This window comes from Meles meles, chromosome 12, assembly GCF_922984935.1.
Source record: "Meles meles chromosome 12, mMelMel3.1 paternal haplotype, whole genome shotgun sequence".
NCBI classification, from domain to species: Eukaryota; Metazoa; Chordata; class Mammalia; order Carnivora; family Mustelidae; genus Meles; species Meles meles.
Window position 1 is genome coordinate 57177330 of NC_060077.1, and position 18047 is coordinate 57195376.

Sequence of the window (18047 nt, forward strand, 5' to 3'; positions counted from 1 at the left end):
GGGTTGGATCGGATTCTAGGAGAGGGGTCTGAGAGTGAAGAGTAATCTGAGTGTTGGAGAAGATGAGGTAGGGGAACTTATACTGTAGGGGACTGTAATTTCAGCCTAAAAGTTTATGCTTTCGGAACCACTGATTTTAAAAAATAAATAAAATCCAGTGTGTGGCATGGTCTGGGGCGTCTAAGCAGTGTTTTTGTTTGTTTTTTAAATAAGAACATTGCTTTGGCACCGTTGGGTGGGCTGCATTGGAGCAGGGAGACATTGAAGGCTATCGGACTGTTCTCCTGTGAGGCAAATAATGTTTGAATTGGGATGTTCAATTGAGAAATGAACTTTGTTGAGGCACAATGATTTGAAGAGTCTGAGAAATCCTTCAGTCCTGGGTGATGAAGGGGAGGATAGTACCCATCACTGAGTGAGAGAAAAAGAGAAACAGGAGGAGGTTCACCACTGGGAGGATGAGTAAGATGACCTTTATTTGGGGGGAATGTTACAAATACATAGTATTTTCAATTACATGTGGATACTATTCGTAAATTTGTCAATATTATTCAAAGTGCCTAGATGTGTTTTTCTATTTTATAAATTTACACAGGGAAAATTACTCACCACACTGCATTATTTTTTCCACAGAGGAATAGATGTTTTGTATACATTTAGAATAATATTTTAAGCATTTGGCTAATAAAATTAAACATTCCTGAGAGTATAACTGCTAGGTGCTTTTTCCTAATGATCCTAGTGATAAATATAGTATAGCATTTCCTCAAGTGTATTTCTTGGTATGCTATAATAGGGATGTTGCTAAATGTTGCGGTCGGGAGGATTTTTTTTTTTTAATTGTTTATGCTTAGGAAACAGTGAGTTAAGGAGGTTCCCTAAGTAGTTTTTTAGACTTTAGTGTATATTGTTACTGTATTTAGTGATTTTGCGAAGAATGTAGCATGCTGCTTTTCCGAAACTCGTTTGACAGTTCTTTTGCAGCCTCACATGGGACTAATATTCCATCGAACACATTTGGAAATGCTCTAGTCTTAGCCATTGCTAACAAGTTGGGGGAGGAGGAGTACAAGTAGAATGTAGAAATTCACATTTTTATATGAAACTAATCAATCATACCAAATATAATTGTTTCTTAATATATGAACACCATTTTATTTTGGAAGATACATTTTTTTGGCTTAATTGAAAATAATTCTCTTTGAGATTGCAGTGATGGGCAAAATAGTATAAAGGACTGAAGAGCCACCAGTGGCCCTGGGTTAGTTGCCTCTGCATTGACGTTGGTGACATAAGGAATAGGCACTTGATTCCATCTCAGTCATCTCCTTGGAATAAACTAAGGACACCATTTAAATTTGAAATGATTTTCCTCCCGTTGTGCCACATGCCTCAAGGCTCCTTTCTCTTAGATCCCTTGTCATTTTGTATGTATTCAGAGAATTCACTTGAGTTCAGCCTGCATTTCTATTATGTGCAAAGCACTGTCAGAGTGCAAATTTATTTCAAGATTAACTGGACATAGATAATGTGCTTAATAGATGTTTATTCAATTAATGGATTGTGTTATTCTTTAGTGATCCATTTCTATAAAGAGACATCTCAGTTGTGGACCTGAATCCTCTACCACATTCTCTCATTGTTCTTTCTTTTCAGTTTGAATAGGAAGCATTATTATCTGAAGGAGACGAACAGCAATGTCCTCTTCGGCAGCCTAGTTCTTAGAATAATGAAATCCACCCGGAGGGGCGTCATTGCTATAGGTGGCACTGAGTGAAGAGGGAGCCAACCATGTTTACCGTTTGCCAGCATCTGGCTTTCCTTTGTGTGTTTGTATCAAGTGCTAAATATTCTTTTTTGGCATCCACGGTTAATTAAGTGGAGGAGGCAACTGTGGGGAGAAGAATGTGGTGGGATTGGAAAAAGCATGGGCTTTGGAATCAGAATAGAATTTGGATTTCAGCTATCACCTAGTTCTTTGACTGCAGTAAGACTCTTCATCTCTCGGCCTCAGTAACATCTGTGGCGCCGGGCATCATGCGTACATTTCGTGGTGGCTTACGTAAGGAATATAGAGAATAGGGAGGAGACCCCAATCCTGTTACAGATGCTTGGCAAATGGCAACCATAATAACATATATTTATTATTATCTTCGTTTCCTTCGGCCTTTACTGAATAATAAGTTATTTTCAATATTATTTACATGTGAAAGGCTGTGGGGTTGGAGTGGAAGCTCTTTCACATCTTCTCTTATTTTTGCTCATGAAGTGAAAGTGGAATTAGACAAAATCTTACCTGAACCAATTCTTTAGACAAGTTAGGAAATATTTAAATTCTTTTCATGTGCCATCCTTTGTCCCTCTAGATGTTGGTTGCTTTGAGGAGTAGGTGTATTCATAATAATAACACAATTTTCAAACACTTATGGTATGCCAGACACATTTCTAAATGTTTTACATGTTTTAACTCATTAATTCCTCAGAAGAATCCCTTATGAAATAGTGACTTTTTTGTTATCCACATTCTGTACTCCAGAGAGGCCAAGTCTTGAGTCACACAGCTAGTAAATGTGTAGCCTCTGTTGAACTCAGGCTGACAGGCTCCAGAAACCACAGTCTTATCCATTGTGCTCTACGGCCTTTCCTGGGATAGCAGCGGTAACGGGCACGCAGAGAAACAGTGGCCGACGTCCAGCTAGACGTGTGGTGTGCTGTTAGCTCAGTGTCTAGTAAAGCAAAGATTTATAGACCCCTCACCTCAGGTTTTAGTTGGAGGTCTTTAAAAATTATAATTTGGGTTATAGGCTTTAGTTTATATTTTTATAGGCCCATTTCTCAATTTCCTTATACTGTTTTAAAAGAATGCTAAGCAAGCCCTTGTCCCTGTTGTAATGTTTTGAGAACCTTGTCTTCTAAAACAAAAGGTCAGTTTAATGAATATGGTTGTATGAACCCCTGGAGTCTATCTGGTGGCAGCTTGGTAATGTCTTCAGAGTGAATGAAAGGTCCAAGTTCAAATCTCTGTTTTTGTTCTGAGAAGACTATCTCTTGATACTGCTCAAGCCCATCACAGCCATGTGTTTAGGTTTGGAGTCTGAAATTGTTTCTCTAAATTTAAGAATTAACTTGCACAGCATATGTCATGTGACAATTATTTCATGCCTCAGTCTGTCCACTTCATAAGAGCGCTGGGCCTACATTTCTAATTTTGCCTTAGAGACATGTTGAATATTGAAAATCATATGGATATTCTTCACATAAAAATATGCAAGTATCTTCCTATTATGACCCATCTTGTGAGTTAATTGGTTCTTCCCTATTTTTATATTTTTAAAACTCTTAATATTTGTTATTTCTTGTATGTCTGGGCTCATGAAAAACGTTCATTAGTGATCCTAGAGGCACTATAAAGTTTGGGACACTGTTTGTGTCTTCAAAATCAAACTTCAGGGTTGCTGTAAGTCATTTTTTGGTTAATGTTCCAAGTGCTGGGATTATTTATGTAATGTTTGAAGCTTTTAAGTTTTTTTTTCAGTCATTCTCAAGAGTTCCAGACTAGTGATAATTTTTCTCCAAGAGTAGGAAGCTAGTTTAGCCTTGCCTTTCTAGAAGGTTTTTTTAATCATCTAAGGCTCCTGATTGATCCATGGATGTTCACTGTGCCTTTGTGTGCTAAGGAGTCATCGACACTCAATGGATAGAAATAGTTTGTTCTTCTCCACTCGTCATGACCTGCCCTATTAAAGATGTAAATAAATAGACAAACCCAAGAGTGCATTGCTCATTTTTTAAGATTTTAAAAAATTTTGGCGAAGTGTAACATATACAAGAGTTAGATGCACAAATCCTAAGTGAACACTTTAGATTTTCCAATAGTGAACACAAGGATCCTCCCTCAAGAGCTAAAATATCACCTGCACACCAGAGGCCCACATAATTTCCTCTCAAAAATATATCCTTTAAATGATTAAAAAAAAAATCCCTTAAAGTTAAGGTATTCTTTATAAGCCATCAACACTGGAAGTACTTGAAAGGACCATTAGGAATTTTTTTTTGATAAGAGGGTGAATGTATATTTGTTTCTGTTAATTTGTATTAATAACAGCACAATAACTGTTAATAACACAATAAATGCTGCTTAACAGTTACTTCTTGCATTTGTTGAGTTTTTAGATTCACGTTGTTCAGGATTAATTGTTTGATGTTCCCATATTTGAAAAATGAGATGAAAATGTTTTTAGGAAAAGCTTTCACCTGACATTTTTAAGAGATACTTAGTAAAGTAGTTAAAAATTTGGGTTACTTAAAAATATTGGACAGTATTATTATTTTATACATAAAGGAGCGGAGGACCACAATTACGATATTTTCTTTGTCATGTCTATAAATATTCTTCCAATTGCATTCCCTGGCTATTTTTTTGTGGTTTTAAAAATTATTAAAATAGATAAGCCATCCATTCCCTTCACTAAGTGTGCACTATCAGTAAAATTTTATGTGTTCTGTCAGCAATTTGATGTGATAAAGCAATGGTTTTCCTGTAGTTCACACAGCATCAGGGCTCTGCAAAGCATCTCTGGGGGTTCTTTGATGTCTAGACAGTTTAAATTATGCCTGCTCCCCTGCCTCCAAATTCCACCCCTGTTCTGCTTCAGGGGTTGTGGGAAATGAAAACAAACCAGAAGGGTTCCACAACCCTACGGTCTAGGGAGAAAAACAAACAAGTAGAATAAGCTGTATATCTACCCTGGCAGGTGTATAGGGAAGGGCCCAATTACAGGAACGGTAGAAAAAAAAAAAGAATTAGGGACAAATATTGTCCTTCTTGCTTATTTCTAATTATATTCCTAATATAGAAATACATGTGCATTGCAGACAAAGTCAAAATGTGGTCGAGGCATTAGAGAAGGAGGTTCGAGTTCCCTTTTACCCCAGCTCCCCAGTTTTTCCTCCCCATTGGCAGCCAAATCTACAAGATTGGTGTATTTCTTATGTAGTGTCCTGTTTATTGAAATGGTAAGATGCAGAATTGCATTCTAAGTTGAAAAACTAACTTTTTTTTCCTTCCTTTTTTTCTTGGTTTTCGTTTTAAAATTCGGGACACCATGATTCTTCCAACCCATCTTTTTAGAAAGTAAGTAACTTTTGAAAGTTCAGAGTTTTGTTGTTGTTGTTGTTGTTGTTAAAATGTTGATGCTTTATTAGTTCAGGTATACATATACACATACACATATTTTATTACACAATTTTTAACTTTTAAATTTCAACTGAGTCAATTAACCCTTGCCTCAACTGTAAGTTAAATGTTTTTAATTCATTAAAAATATAAATTGTTATGTAGGTGCTCATGCTATCTAAGAATACACTTTTTACATATATTTACCTCACCTTTCTTCACATGCACAGTAAATCATTGTAATATATATTCATATATATAAACATATTTAAATATGTATGAATGTAAATATGTTTTGCTTAAAGTGGGCCAAGGCATGCTTTCTGGCTTTTTAAAATATGAAAATAATAAAAATATATAAATAAGACTTTTATTTATTAATGTTCAATAACAAGTTCATTAAGACATTCATTTCTTCAGGAATAGCAATCCAATTTTTCTAGACTGTGTGGAGTTGTTGAGAATAATAGCAATAAGTAAATGGTATGAAAAACTTTTAAAAAATTAATTTTCCTATGTGTATTCTGCATTAGATGAAAGTTACCTTTTATTAAGCATTTAACTCTATTGATGCTATTGTTTTATTGTTTTTAAATAAAATGGATCATATAATTAATTTTTTTTTCTGTTCAGAAATGCAGGTGGTATGCTTACAATTAAGTGACTAATCAGCCAGTGATTTGAGATGTAAAATTTGCATTTCATTGCAGATTTTTTCTAATTCTTCTAAAATGCAAATGTTGTTTAGTTTTGAAATAAAACAAATTTCAGATGTTTGTTTCTGGAAAGATTTGAGAGAATTATAGTGATCATTGAAACTTGGAGATATACTGTCATGTGATTGTGAAGTACATATTTTTAAATATTTCCATAGTAAATCTTGAATTTATGGAATTAATAAACAGTATAATTTAATAATATATTCATGCTCAACAGAGCTTATTATTTATATGAAACTGGGTGCTTATCACTTATATTTGCAGCAAGCATAGCATTAAACTGCTACTTAATATTCAATTTATCTTCTACAATTATCTTTCATTTACTGTACCTTAGAAAGAAAATGTAAATTATAGTAATGGTAAATTATATGTGTTCAGCATTGTTTAGTTGTCTCAAAATCTGTATTATTCTTTCATGTTCTAAATCTTTAGGACTTTAGGAAAAAACAGGAAGAATGTGTGTGACGTTCAGTGTTAGGTGGACAATTTTATTGTTATATTTTTAAAAGTCTACATTCTTTCATTTTTATGTATTGGATTCTTTTTTACTTGTAGTGTTAACATCCTCTTGCCAAGTCCCTACAGAAAGTCTGTGTTTCTGACAGTTTCACTAACTTAAAACTCCACAAATCTGGCATAATAATTTCCTAGCTTCAAATTGTCTGTGCTTTTATCTAAAGAGAAAATGACAAAAATAGGCATTTCAGAGTGCTCAGCATAATATGTACAACATTATTTATCTGGAATTTGTTCATGGACAGAGATATTTCTGGGGGAGATGAATCCACTTTACTGTAGAAGGTATGCCTGGCCCACTTGAAATATGAGCAGAAAGTGGTTTGCGAGGAAAAATAATGAAACGAGGTCTGTAAACTTGGAGAAGCTTCACGAAGAAAGATATTACATAAGCACACACATTGCAATTACCATGTATACTTTAGTGTTATTACTACATTGTTCTCTGAACACATTCAGATTAGGGCGCTTGCTTCCTGTCAGATCCATTGGGATCATACTGACATGTTGGCACAGAGAAGCAGCTTCCTAAAATAATACTGTGTTCTTCTTATTATAATACTCATAAACCTTTATAACTTGATGCGTTTATATGTCATATATATGGGTTTATATGCCACACACACACACACTCATATATACACACACATACATATATGTGTATATATATGTGTATGTATGTGTGTGTGTATACACATACATACAAAGGAGATTTATATATCTCTCTATAGATTTGGCTTTTTTTCATTTTATTGGTGGGTTTTCATAGTAGGTAAGAAATTTCCTAATTTTTGTTTTTAGAAACTCTTAATTTAGAAACATAAAATAATGTTTCTTTCATGGAAATTCAAGCCTTCCCATCCGAGAGCTCCATAATCTTATCTGAGAATATTTTGGGTTAAATACCCAGAACCCCTAAGACACAAATGGGGTGGAATAGGGCTTCTACTCAGTAGTGGTTTAAACAAATACTGATCTTTCATCATATTAGGAAGTAAAATGTACATGAAAGCATAAGTAAGTGAAAGTAATAATTCTAGCTCTAAAATTTTAGTTTGCAAAAATATTAGTTTGCAAACAAAACCCAAAAGAGGTTCTAAAGTCTACACCATAAAATATTTAAAACATACATTTTATAAACATCTTTCTAGGTATAATGAATACATTTCAATAATGTTTGTACGAATGTGCTTTGAAATTTTTAATCATTAGTTTAATGCCAGTTGATTTCTTTAAAAAATCTGTTTTCATAATTCCGTCACTTGCATCTTTACTACAGAACATAAAGCTGGGCAGAATTCCCAAGCACTTACTTTTTTATTGACAAATCTGAGAAAAGGATGTCATTGTAGAAGCTATATCAGGTATAAACACAGATATAGATTTTTTATTTGGCCATGTGAGAAATGCAATCCTGTGGGTAACTTAAAACACTTGTAATTTCAAATCAGTTCTTCCCTGGTTTCTTATTATTCTTTTGTTGCTTTTCAACCTATAGGATGGAGCTGTCCTTGAACTTGGTTTATTTGATCACTCAAGTGCAACCATCAAGTTGTCTGTAATATTTAAAAACTGAGGCTTCATGGTATTATTTGTAAAATAACAGCACATAAACGTTTGGGCTTTGATTTCTTTGATATAGAGTGTTGGTTGCTTTATGAATAAAAGCATAATTTCAATTCAGGAGACTTTTTGCCTGAAGCCTATAAGACAGATGCATCTGATTAACTTTGGCAAAACTGGACTGGCCTGTTATTGTAATGTAGATGTTTTCGGGGTTGGGAGGATATTTTAAAAAGGCATGTGAGAGGGTCTTTTTTTTTTTTTTGAGAGAGAGAGACCGCACCGTTTTGCTACAGAAATTGCATCTCAGATTGCTTCACTTTTGCACACTTTTATTTTCTAGTGGAACTTCTCCATTAGCCTGTCTGAATGCAATGCTTCACACTAACACTCGAATAGGGGATGGAACATTCTTCAAAATCCCTGGAAAGTCAGGCCTTTATGCTCTCAAAGTAAGTTGGATTATTCTGCATATTATGTCTGTTATTACTGTGTATCATGCATTTTTTTCAGACATGTGAAGGTAAACAAAATTAGATTTGGGTGAAGGGTAGAAAAATGACCCCTGTACCTTTTAAATGTTTTCAGATGTCTTAAAAAATGATTTCATATTAAGAATAAACAATGACATTTTTCTTCAAGGAAAGCATATCTGTGGTTTCACTCTAACATATGGTAACGGAAAATAGTTGTGGCTTCCTTAAAATTCTTGATTCTTAAAAATTTACATGGAGGAGTGCCATGAATCTTCAGCCAAGGGCTGAAGATTATCACAGTCGCTGTAAACTATTTGACTTAAAGACCATAAGCTGATATACAGACTTCACACCTGTATGCCTTTCTGTCTTTTATAAAAATAAATTTATCCATTCGTCTCAAAAAGATGCTGGTTTAAATTAATCATTCAATTTTAAAACAGCAGTAATATCAAGGGAATTTTAAATAATGCATACTTGTGTGAGAAAAATAGAGAAATGAAATAAAAAACTTCAGATACTGGAATCTTAATTATTTTAGTATAACTTCCAACTAGAATGGGAAATGCTGTCTAAGATGCAAAATTCCAGAGGATAAAAGCTGATGATCTACATATGGTTGTGTAATTGGAACAAATAAAATCAGTGTATTATTTCTTATAAGTTAAAAATAATTCACTGCTTTAATATATGATGAATTACATTTAATGTTCATTAATGTCCTTTGAGAAGGGTGTTTTTAATGCTGAAAGTTATACCTGGCAAAGAAGCAGGGGTTCTTTCTCTGCTACTAAGCATTAAACCCTTCTCATTGTGTGTTTCAGAAAATTACACAGGTTAATTAAAAAGACTTGTATTATTTCAGTTGCTTTTTGTAGCTACTTGGGTATTTAATTTACTGGTAAAATTCTGACTTGTGAAGCCATTTCCTAATATAAGGAAGACTGTAGAATTGAAAAAAGAAAAAAAAAGGTAACAATGTATGCCAAAAGGAAACTGTTTTATATAGATTTTAAAGGACCTAAAAAATCATCCTGTGGCAGTGTACTTTTCCCAGTGGTTTGGTTTGGTTTGGTTTTTAAAGGAGTGATTTTTACATTAAGATATAAATCTGTTGAAATTCCAAATCACAAGTAACAGTGGTAATACGTTAGGATCCTGAAAATACTTTACATGTTTTCAGTTGCCAGTACATCTCCATCATAAGTCTTCATTTTTTTAAAAACAAAAAAATATAGAAAGAGGAGTCATCATGCCCAACTGACGGAACATTGGATTTAGGCTGTGAGTCTGAACTGGATGGAGCGGAAATGGCGGAGGCCAATGCCAGTGGAGAAGGAGATGGAGGTATGTGTACGGAATGTCAAGATATAAACCTTATTCTCTTACAAGTTATACAGAATTCCAGGAATTCACTGATTGAATTCCCAACCATTAGAGATACAATTCCTTTTCTAAGTGTTTACCTCCTGCATAGATTCATCATCAAATAATTTTGATTCAAAAGGTTGGCACGAAAGGAAAGTATGTATTCTTTGCCTTTTATTTTTATTTTTTTTTAACAATAGGCTTTTCTGGATAATATTCTTGAATGTTATCAGTATGTTTCTCCTGTAAGGTGAGAGTGTTACTGGAGTTATCTAGTGGTTTTATTCTTCTGTGAGGCAGAGAATGCTAATATTTTCTCTCTGATTGTGTTTCTTTTTCTTGTGATCAAAAGTAGTTTAGTGACAGCTTTGTTCCTAGGTTTGTCCTTTGTAAATGAAGCCTAGGATTAATATTCCTCCCAATGAAACATGGGCCAAATAAGTTATATTCTTGTGAAACTCTTTTGAAAAGTGAGTGACCCTTCCAGAATTCTAAGGGGCCATTTTCTGCCTCTGAATTCTATCCATGTTAATTCATTTTTATCTTTCTTGAGACATTTACATTATGATTCCATTGGTGTGTATAATTTCCGTACTGCAGTTTTAACAAATCTTTGTTCCACCAACCCTTCTGGACTTTTTCCTACCCTACCCACTAGTCCCACAAAGTGGACCCAGAGCATGATTTGGGAGGAAGACTGTGTCATTAAAGCCCCGGTTGGTGGACTCATAGAAATCAGTAAATTATCTTTAAACAAACAAACCTTAAAGGATCCTTGCAGAAATATCGTATTTCAGTAATAGCCCAAAGCCATTCATTTTATTAACAGCCATAGGAGTCTCTTTGTATTCTGACTGGACACTTCTGCCCTTTAAGCTGGTCTGCTTTCTGATAGTCCCCATGAGACTGATTTTGCTTTGGTGGCTATCTGATCTGCAATAGAGATTGTGAATTAAGGTAGGAAACAACAGATTCTTTGTAAAAAAAAAAAAAAAGGCTGATGTTGACTCTGTAGACTTCCTTTCTTTTTAAAGCCAGCTTTCACTGAATTTGTTGTCCTGATCCTTATACCTTTTAAAAAACTCAGCTCCACACCATTGTGTGCTAGTACTGTGAACTTCGACAGGTCCTTGGGGTTACAGAGGGAACAAGGAAGATGCATAGCAATTTCTGCCTTTCTGGAAGGGCTGGGAAGTGGGGCAACCTGTTTCTCTTTAGGAGGATGAAGAGGAATCATTGGGTCCTTCCTCTTGTTGCCTTGCCTGCTTCAGTGACCACTTGTGTTCTCTGTCTCTCTCTCTCTCTCTCAGCCTGTATATTGAGCTTCTCTTGTGTGCTGCATATTGTTTTCAGCACCGCAGTTACAGCAGTAAAAAACAAGAACAAAAAGAGACCTCTCACAGATCTTAGGTTGGTAGAGAGACAGGTAATAAGCAAAATAAATGTGTAAAATGTGTAGCTTATTCAGTGCCAAAAAGTGATATGGGGCAAAATGAATGAGATAAGAGTGAGAGAGAGGAGTACGTATGAGAAAAGATCTGAAGGGAGTTAAGGGAGCAGATATTTAAGGGGAAAGAGTTCTAGGTGAAGAAACAGCCGTTAAAAGGCCTTGAAGCTGGAGAGTGCCTGGAATGTTCCAGAAATATCAAGAGACCATTGTGTTAAAGGCCAGAGTGAGCAAAGGAGAGGGTGGTGAGATATGAAGTCACAGGAGTTATGGGGCCAGATACTATAATGCCTTGATCTTGCCTTTTGCTTTGAGCAAGATGTTCAACTCTTACAGGATTTTGAGCTAGAGACACAATGATCTCACTTAGATTTTAGCAGGAGCAAAGTATAGCGGAAGCGCTAATTACAAAAATATATATGGGGATGGGGATAAAGGACAAAAACAGAGGGAGGGACCAGTTAGAAAGCTGTTTCCATAATCTGGATAAGAAGTGATGGTGGTTTGAAAAAAAGGAGTAGCAGTGGATGTACTGAAAAGTGATTAGCTTCTGGATATGTCTGAAGCTAGATCCAGCAGGAGCTGCTGGAATTAGCATGGTTATGCAATAAAGAAAGGAGTTGGAGATAACCCCAAATTATAAGTGTTACCAAATAGAAGAATTAGCATTCTCTTTAACTTAGATGGAAAATCTGCAAGTGAATTAGTTTCGGGGGCAGAAGGTTGTTGATCAGGAGCTCAGTTTTGAACATATTAAGTATGACATTCATTTTTACCACCAGAGTGGATGTGTTAAATAATTGGACTTATCTGTCCTGAATTTATGGGAAAGACTTTGCTGGAGATATACATTTGGAAGTGGTTGGTTTATAGACGATATTTAAACACGAGAAACTAGATGAGATCACAAAGGAACTGAAGGGAAATAGAAAAGAGAAGAAGCCCAGAGACTGAACTCAGGGGTATTCGAATTTTAAGAGCTTGGAGAAGGTATGGAAAATAATTACAATAAATGAGACTGAGTTTAAATGGATAGGAGAGCATGTTGTCTGTTCTGGAAGCCAAGTAAAGAGCGTGTTTCTGTAGTGAAAGCACCTCAGATGTGTTAGATACTTTTAGATATATCAACTCATAATGAAGACTGAGCATAACCAATGGATTTAGCTTTGTGAGGTTGTTGATGAACTTGACAATGACAATTTCTTTCTAGTGGTGAGACCACAGCCTGCATGGAGTGGGCTCAAGAGAATGGGAGACAGAAATTAGAGACCCCAAATGTAGCTGATGCTTTCAAGGATTTTTGAGGTAAAGGGAAGAAGCGAAATGGGAAAATGGCTAGAAGGGAAAGTGGAATCCAAAAAAGTAATTTTTTGATATGAGAGAGAAACAGGAGAATAATTCTACACTGATGTGTAAAATCCAGTTGAGGAGGAAAATTTGATAATGAGGAAGTTGTCATGTGGCCATGTGCTTGATTAGAGGAGAGGAAATGGGATCAATTAAATGGATGAAGAGACTGGCCTTATTTAGGAGTATAGACAGGTGCTCTAAGGAAGCAGAGGGGAAAAGTCAGGGTATTTGGATAGAAGTGAAGGTAGGAGAGTTTATGTGGGAGAGGCTTATGGAAATTTGCTTTTTATTGCTTCATTTTTCTCAGTGAAATAGGAAACAAGTTCTTCAGCTCAGGATGAGGACCAGGGAGGTAGTTTTGCAGATTCAAGGAGACTATATAAAATATTTGTCTAGAGTCAGGCAGCATTAAGTATACTCTCAAGGTTGCTAATTCTGAATTTGATACAAGACTAGACAACATGAGTGTACTTTTTCCAGTCATGTTCATGACCACTGTTACAAGGGCAGAGTCGGTACAGAGTCGGACTTGACCAGAGTTGGGATTTTGCCAGGTGTGAATGAAGAAGGGAGAGAGGGAGGAAGGAGTTAAGGGTGCATGAAATGGAGTAGTTAAGATCAGTCTCATGGTAGTTAAGATCAGTCTCATGGTAATTAAGGTGGTTGGGGAGGTGAGTAAGGACACGAATATGTGAGGGATGGCGTGAAGGGGAAGGTCTTCTTGGGGTGGAAGGATTGTTTGATCTGGTGTTCTACAGAAAATGAGTTAGAAGGACAAGTGACTTGAGAGACGAATACACGGAATTGAGGTTAGGAAAATATTATGGAATGTATGGTGGGAATGAGAGGAAAGAAAGAAGGAACCCCGGTGTAAGGCTGTCACGAACGGTTGGAGCGTTCACGCTCTTCCAGAGTGGGTGACTGAAGGGACCATCAGCCGCAGCTGAAATTCAGCAGCCCTCGGTTTGCCCAGCCTCGTATTATGGGATGGAGCTGAGTGGAATAGAGGCCACCCATCGCATTTCCAGGCCCAGTAGTACAAGATGTGTGGAAAAGAGAGGGGCTTCCACCTGAGAGGGTTCTAGGGGAAGTAGTGATCACTGGAGAGAGCCAGGTTTTTTTGTAACTCAAGATGTGAAGGGAAGTTTTCAGAGAAAAGATGGAGGCTAAGAGATTTTGCTAATTGACTACTACTGAATTTCAGAGGAGACAGTAGGAGGGTTTTAAGTGGCTAGAAAGGGGGTGGAGGACCAGGCAGGAGCACTCAGCCAAGAGCTAAAACAAAGTAGGGAAAGAAAACTCCCCTAATTTGAAATGTGAATAGGAACTTCACAAAATAACGCTTACCTGCACATCTCCAGCTAATGTGACCAAGACTAAATGTTCTGGTCTACTCCTTTGAAGTTGCATTAGAGAAATTGTTTTGGGGAATCACTGAATGGATAGTAAATAGCTAGTTTCCTCGAGTATTCCTTGACTTTCCCACTTTTGTTTGCATCTTAGGGCAAACCACAATTGCTTCTTTTTAGGACAAGGATATTTCCTATCCATGTAAATACCGTATACTTCTATGTATAACCCATCAAACTTGCCACACTCAGATATTGAAAAGGACTGCCTCCACTGTCCAGACTTTGTAAGCCGTATCTGGTTTAATCCTCATAATGTTCCTATGAGATAAATAATCTTTCTAGGATTTGTTATTTTTTAAAAATTTTCTATTTTTATTTATTTTTACCTGTGAGAAAACAAACTTAAATATCTCATCCAAGTGGCAAGCATAAAACCCACGCTCTAACTGCCGTGATCCTCCCTTGGAATCCCAGGGAACATTGTTAGCCAGGAGTCATTGATACAGTTTTGCTTTTCCCACATTTGTGCAAATCTGTTCTGACTATAGACTTGAGAATTTGACAAAGAGGAACCCCTGGCTTACCTGAAATAAGGAGTGGGATACAACATGACTTCTTACAAATCAATAATACAGTTCATGAAACTGAAGCAGTTCAGGTGATTTCCTTGCTGATTTTGTTTCTAATACATATTTAAACCAGAAGTTAAAATGGATACAGTTTCTGTACTTGTAACAGCTGTACAAATATACTTTGAAAATATAATCAGAGAGAGAGAGAGAAGGTGGGGGATGTGTGGGGTTGGAAGCCAGGGCAGGGAGAGAATGAGAGGGGAAGGAAATGGGGAGGGTCCCACCATCTGTTGTGTTTTTTTTTTTTTTTTTTCCTTCTCCTCTCCCATTCCTCCTTTGGGATGAAACAGTGGGATGTGTTGGGGTGAATAATAACCATCAATTGGTAACACACCCTTGTGGCAATCCAAAGAATAAGCCTCTGCTACCGTAGAGTTCTTTCAAATTAATAAATATCAACTGACATTCGCTGTACCATTAAACAGGGTAAGCACAGAAATATTTCTTTTTAAAAAAAGACACTTTAAAAAAACTGGTAATAGAAAATCTTCGTAGTTTGATTCCAATCAATAACAGTTGAAATTTTAGATCTAAGATGATAATAGTAATGCTTGAGTCCTCTTCTCGCAATCAATTGGCCAGAGAAATATTCTTATTAAATGGATGATCTTTTGCCAAGATACTTTGTTTTGAAGTTTTTTGAAAAGTTTTACAGTGTGGGGAAGGTGGCATATTATTGGTTATAGGATTTACAAGACACACAGAACTATAGTTATGTGTATGTTCCTTTGACTCCTACCAAACAGTTTCTCAAGTTAGTAAGAATTAGACATACAGACTCCAGAAAGTAAACTCGTCAGACGTCACAGACTTTAGCTCTGGAGATTGAAGAGTGATTTAGCTGAATCACTTTATATATCTTTGTTGACAACCCATAACCACTTATGCCAATATAAGTATAGATCTCTGTCACCCAAAGAAAATATTTTGAATTTTATGGGCTATTTTAGTCAGAGATCTATGAGTATATTTGTGTCGGAGTTGTTTTCCGAGCATAATACATTGGTATATCATGAGTTTGCTCACACATATTAAGTTGACTTATAGTGCATTGCTGGCTGCAAAACCCATACATATTTTATACGAAATGATGGCATCACTAGATAGTCTTCACCCTCTTCACCTTCTATTTATAAATTGTTATTAACAAGAAAAAAAGCGATTTTCTCTTTCCGTGGCCCTGATTTATATTATATGTTTAAAATCAAAAGCGACCATCCTATTTATTAAAATAAAGAAACTGGAGAATGTACAATTTTCATCCACAGAGATCAAAAAAGGTTCTGCTTGTTATTAACCCTAATGGCTTTCACGGAGGAAGCAGCACTCTAGGGGGGGAATTAGTATTTTAAAAGTCTCTATTTAGGGGAAAAAATTATAGAGAACATATATCCTATGTTTTAGTCCTTAGATCCCAGGGTAAATAATGATTCCAACATTTGAAGAATTTTATATGGTCCTTTTTCATTATTCTTTACGGCCAGCTTTATAAGTGGGTTTCTGATCGTATGATTCTTGGCAGGGTTGTGTTAACTTAATGAAACATTATTCAGCTCACTCTTTGTTTTCATTGGCTCGGAGGCTGCAGTTTAAGGGGTCTTTTTTTCAGAAGTGAAAAGTGCTTTAAGATGGCCTGAAGTGTGTGGATAGGATCTCTGTTGAGACATCAATTACACACAGATGAGGAGCCTCCTGGAGGAAGTGAGAAGTGTACTAATGAAGGTTTACGTGCCCTCAGGGAGTAGTCACACTGACAGTTTATCAGTGGCAATTTTATAGAAGGGATCAGGGAAAAGAAAACCAGGGGACCGTGGAGTTGTGATGACAGCGTTTCGAGTAACTTTGGAGGACGTTGGTAAACTCTTTGGTGTTTTCTTGTGGTGGTATCGGTCTTGTTGGGCTGGGGGTTTTTCAGTAGCTAGTCTGTGGTTGCCCCCACGTGATGGTACTTAGGATGGAATCTGTGCCTTCATCTGGGTGTTCAGGATGCACTTCTACTTGCCAGCCACTCCTTAGAATCTTGCCCATGAGGGAAGGGAATTCTTTCAGTGGCTGGACCGGGTCCCCTGATTTTCTTAGGTTAAGCTAATTTGTCTTTGCTTTAACATTTCTTTTTCCTTAACAGCTTTGTTAGCTCATGGAGACACCTGTTCTACATTGGTGGCCTAGAGAAACTTAAGTATGTGAAAATTATATTATTTTAGTTACACATGGAAGAAAATATGGAGGAAAGAGAATACGCTTCATAGTCAGAAATGACCATTGGCAGGATATCAGACCTCCTCTGCCCACTCTTTCCTTTTTCTCCCTTCTTTCAATCCAGCCCACAGCATTCATGAGAAGTACGAGGGACTTCAAGTGCATGTGGGCTGGACCCCAAGCCAGACTTTGACTTATGCCAGTCAATTCAGCTAGATAATATTCTAATAGTAAATATCTAGAGAGATAGGAATCTCAGGCTCCTTTATATTTGTCTCTGTGTTTTAATAACCTTTATAGTCAAGAATGTTTTCCTTATGCTGAAATCTTTATGTGCATTTAATTAAACTAATTTTCTCTTCCCCACCCCCCATCTGATGATGAGGAATGATGAGGAACAGCTGGGCATCATCTAGATACCACCCCTTCATCTTAACTTCTTCAAATGACTTACCCCAGCTCTTTCATAAATTTTCGGTTTACTGTTTTCCATTTCTTTTACCCATTAGGGACCTCTTTTTCTTACATACTTCCCCTTGAACTGTGAACTTTGTTCTTGTATAAATGGATTTTGGTCAGTTTTAATAGCCTGGAGTCATGGAGGAGAAGAAAGTTTCAAAGTGCAGATAGAGTGACCCATTTAAGTGTACTTTTGCCTTCTCTTCTTGAGCTCTGAAACATTTCATAATATCGAGATAAAGATTGCAAAGAGAGTGTGATCTCATAATAAAAGCAAACTTCCTCTCAAATAAAACCAGAATTAAAGATTTTCCCTCAGTTAACTCATCTTAACTAGCCAGCCTTCTTTTTGATTTATTAGTTTATAATTAGTATATATGAACAAAGCACCAATTCTTTAAAAAGTAAAGTACTTTTTTCATTGGTGCCAGATAACCCGTTCTCTCCTTTTAAAAGTGACAGTGTATAGCCATTTCTCAGTTAACCACATCAGTACCTTATCTAACTCCCTTTTATTATATACTAGAGTTGTCTTTTATGTGTCAGAGGATAAAGTACTTAGTGGTGATGCCCACAAGTGGAGGAAGCGTTCACCCTTGACCTTGTGCCAACCTTTTAATGATACTCTTCTTGCTTGCTCCTTGCTGTTTCTGGTTTTCTGAGTGGATTGCTGTATTTCTGTGTGGATGTTTCAGGAACGTAATGCAGTGTAGAAGATCACAGGTATTGTGCAGCATAACAGAAATAGCTTCCACTGTTTTGCCTCGTGCAGGCAGTTCATCGTGTC

The 18047-nt window shown here is 36.3% G+C and overlaps 1 protein-coding gene across 1 annotated transcript in view; it reads left to right on the plus strand.

The window, feature by feature from the left end:
- The window catches only part of ASXL3 (ASXL transcriptional regulator 3), a 160310-nt gene that overhangs the window by 29187 nt on the left and 113076 nt on the right, over positions 1-18047 (plus strand). Inside the window, 2 exon segments of the mRNA XM_046024359.1 lie at positions 8321-8429; positions 9692-9800. Of these exon segments, the coding sequence (XP_045880315.1) occupies positions 8321-8429; positions 9692-9800 (218 nt within the window).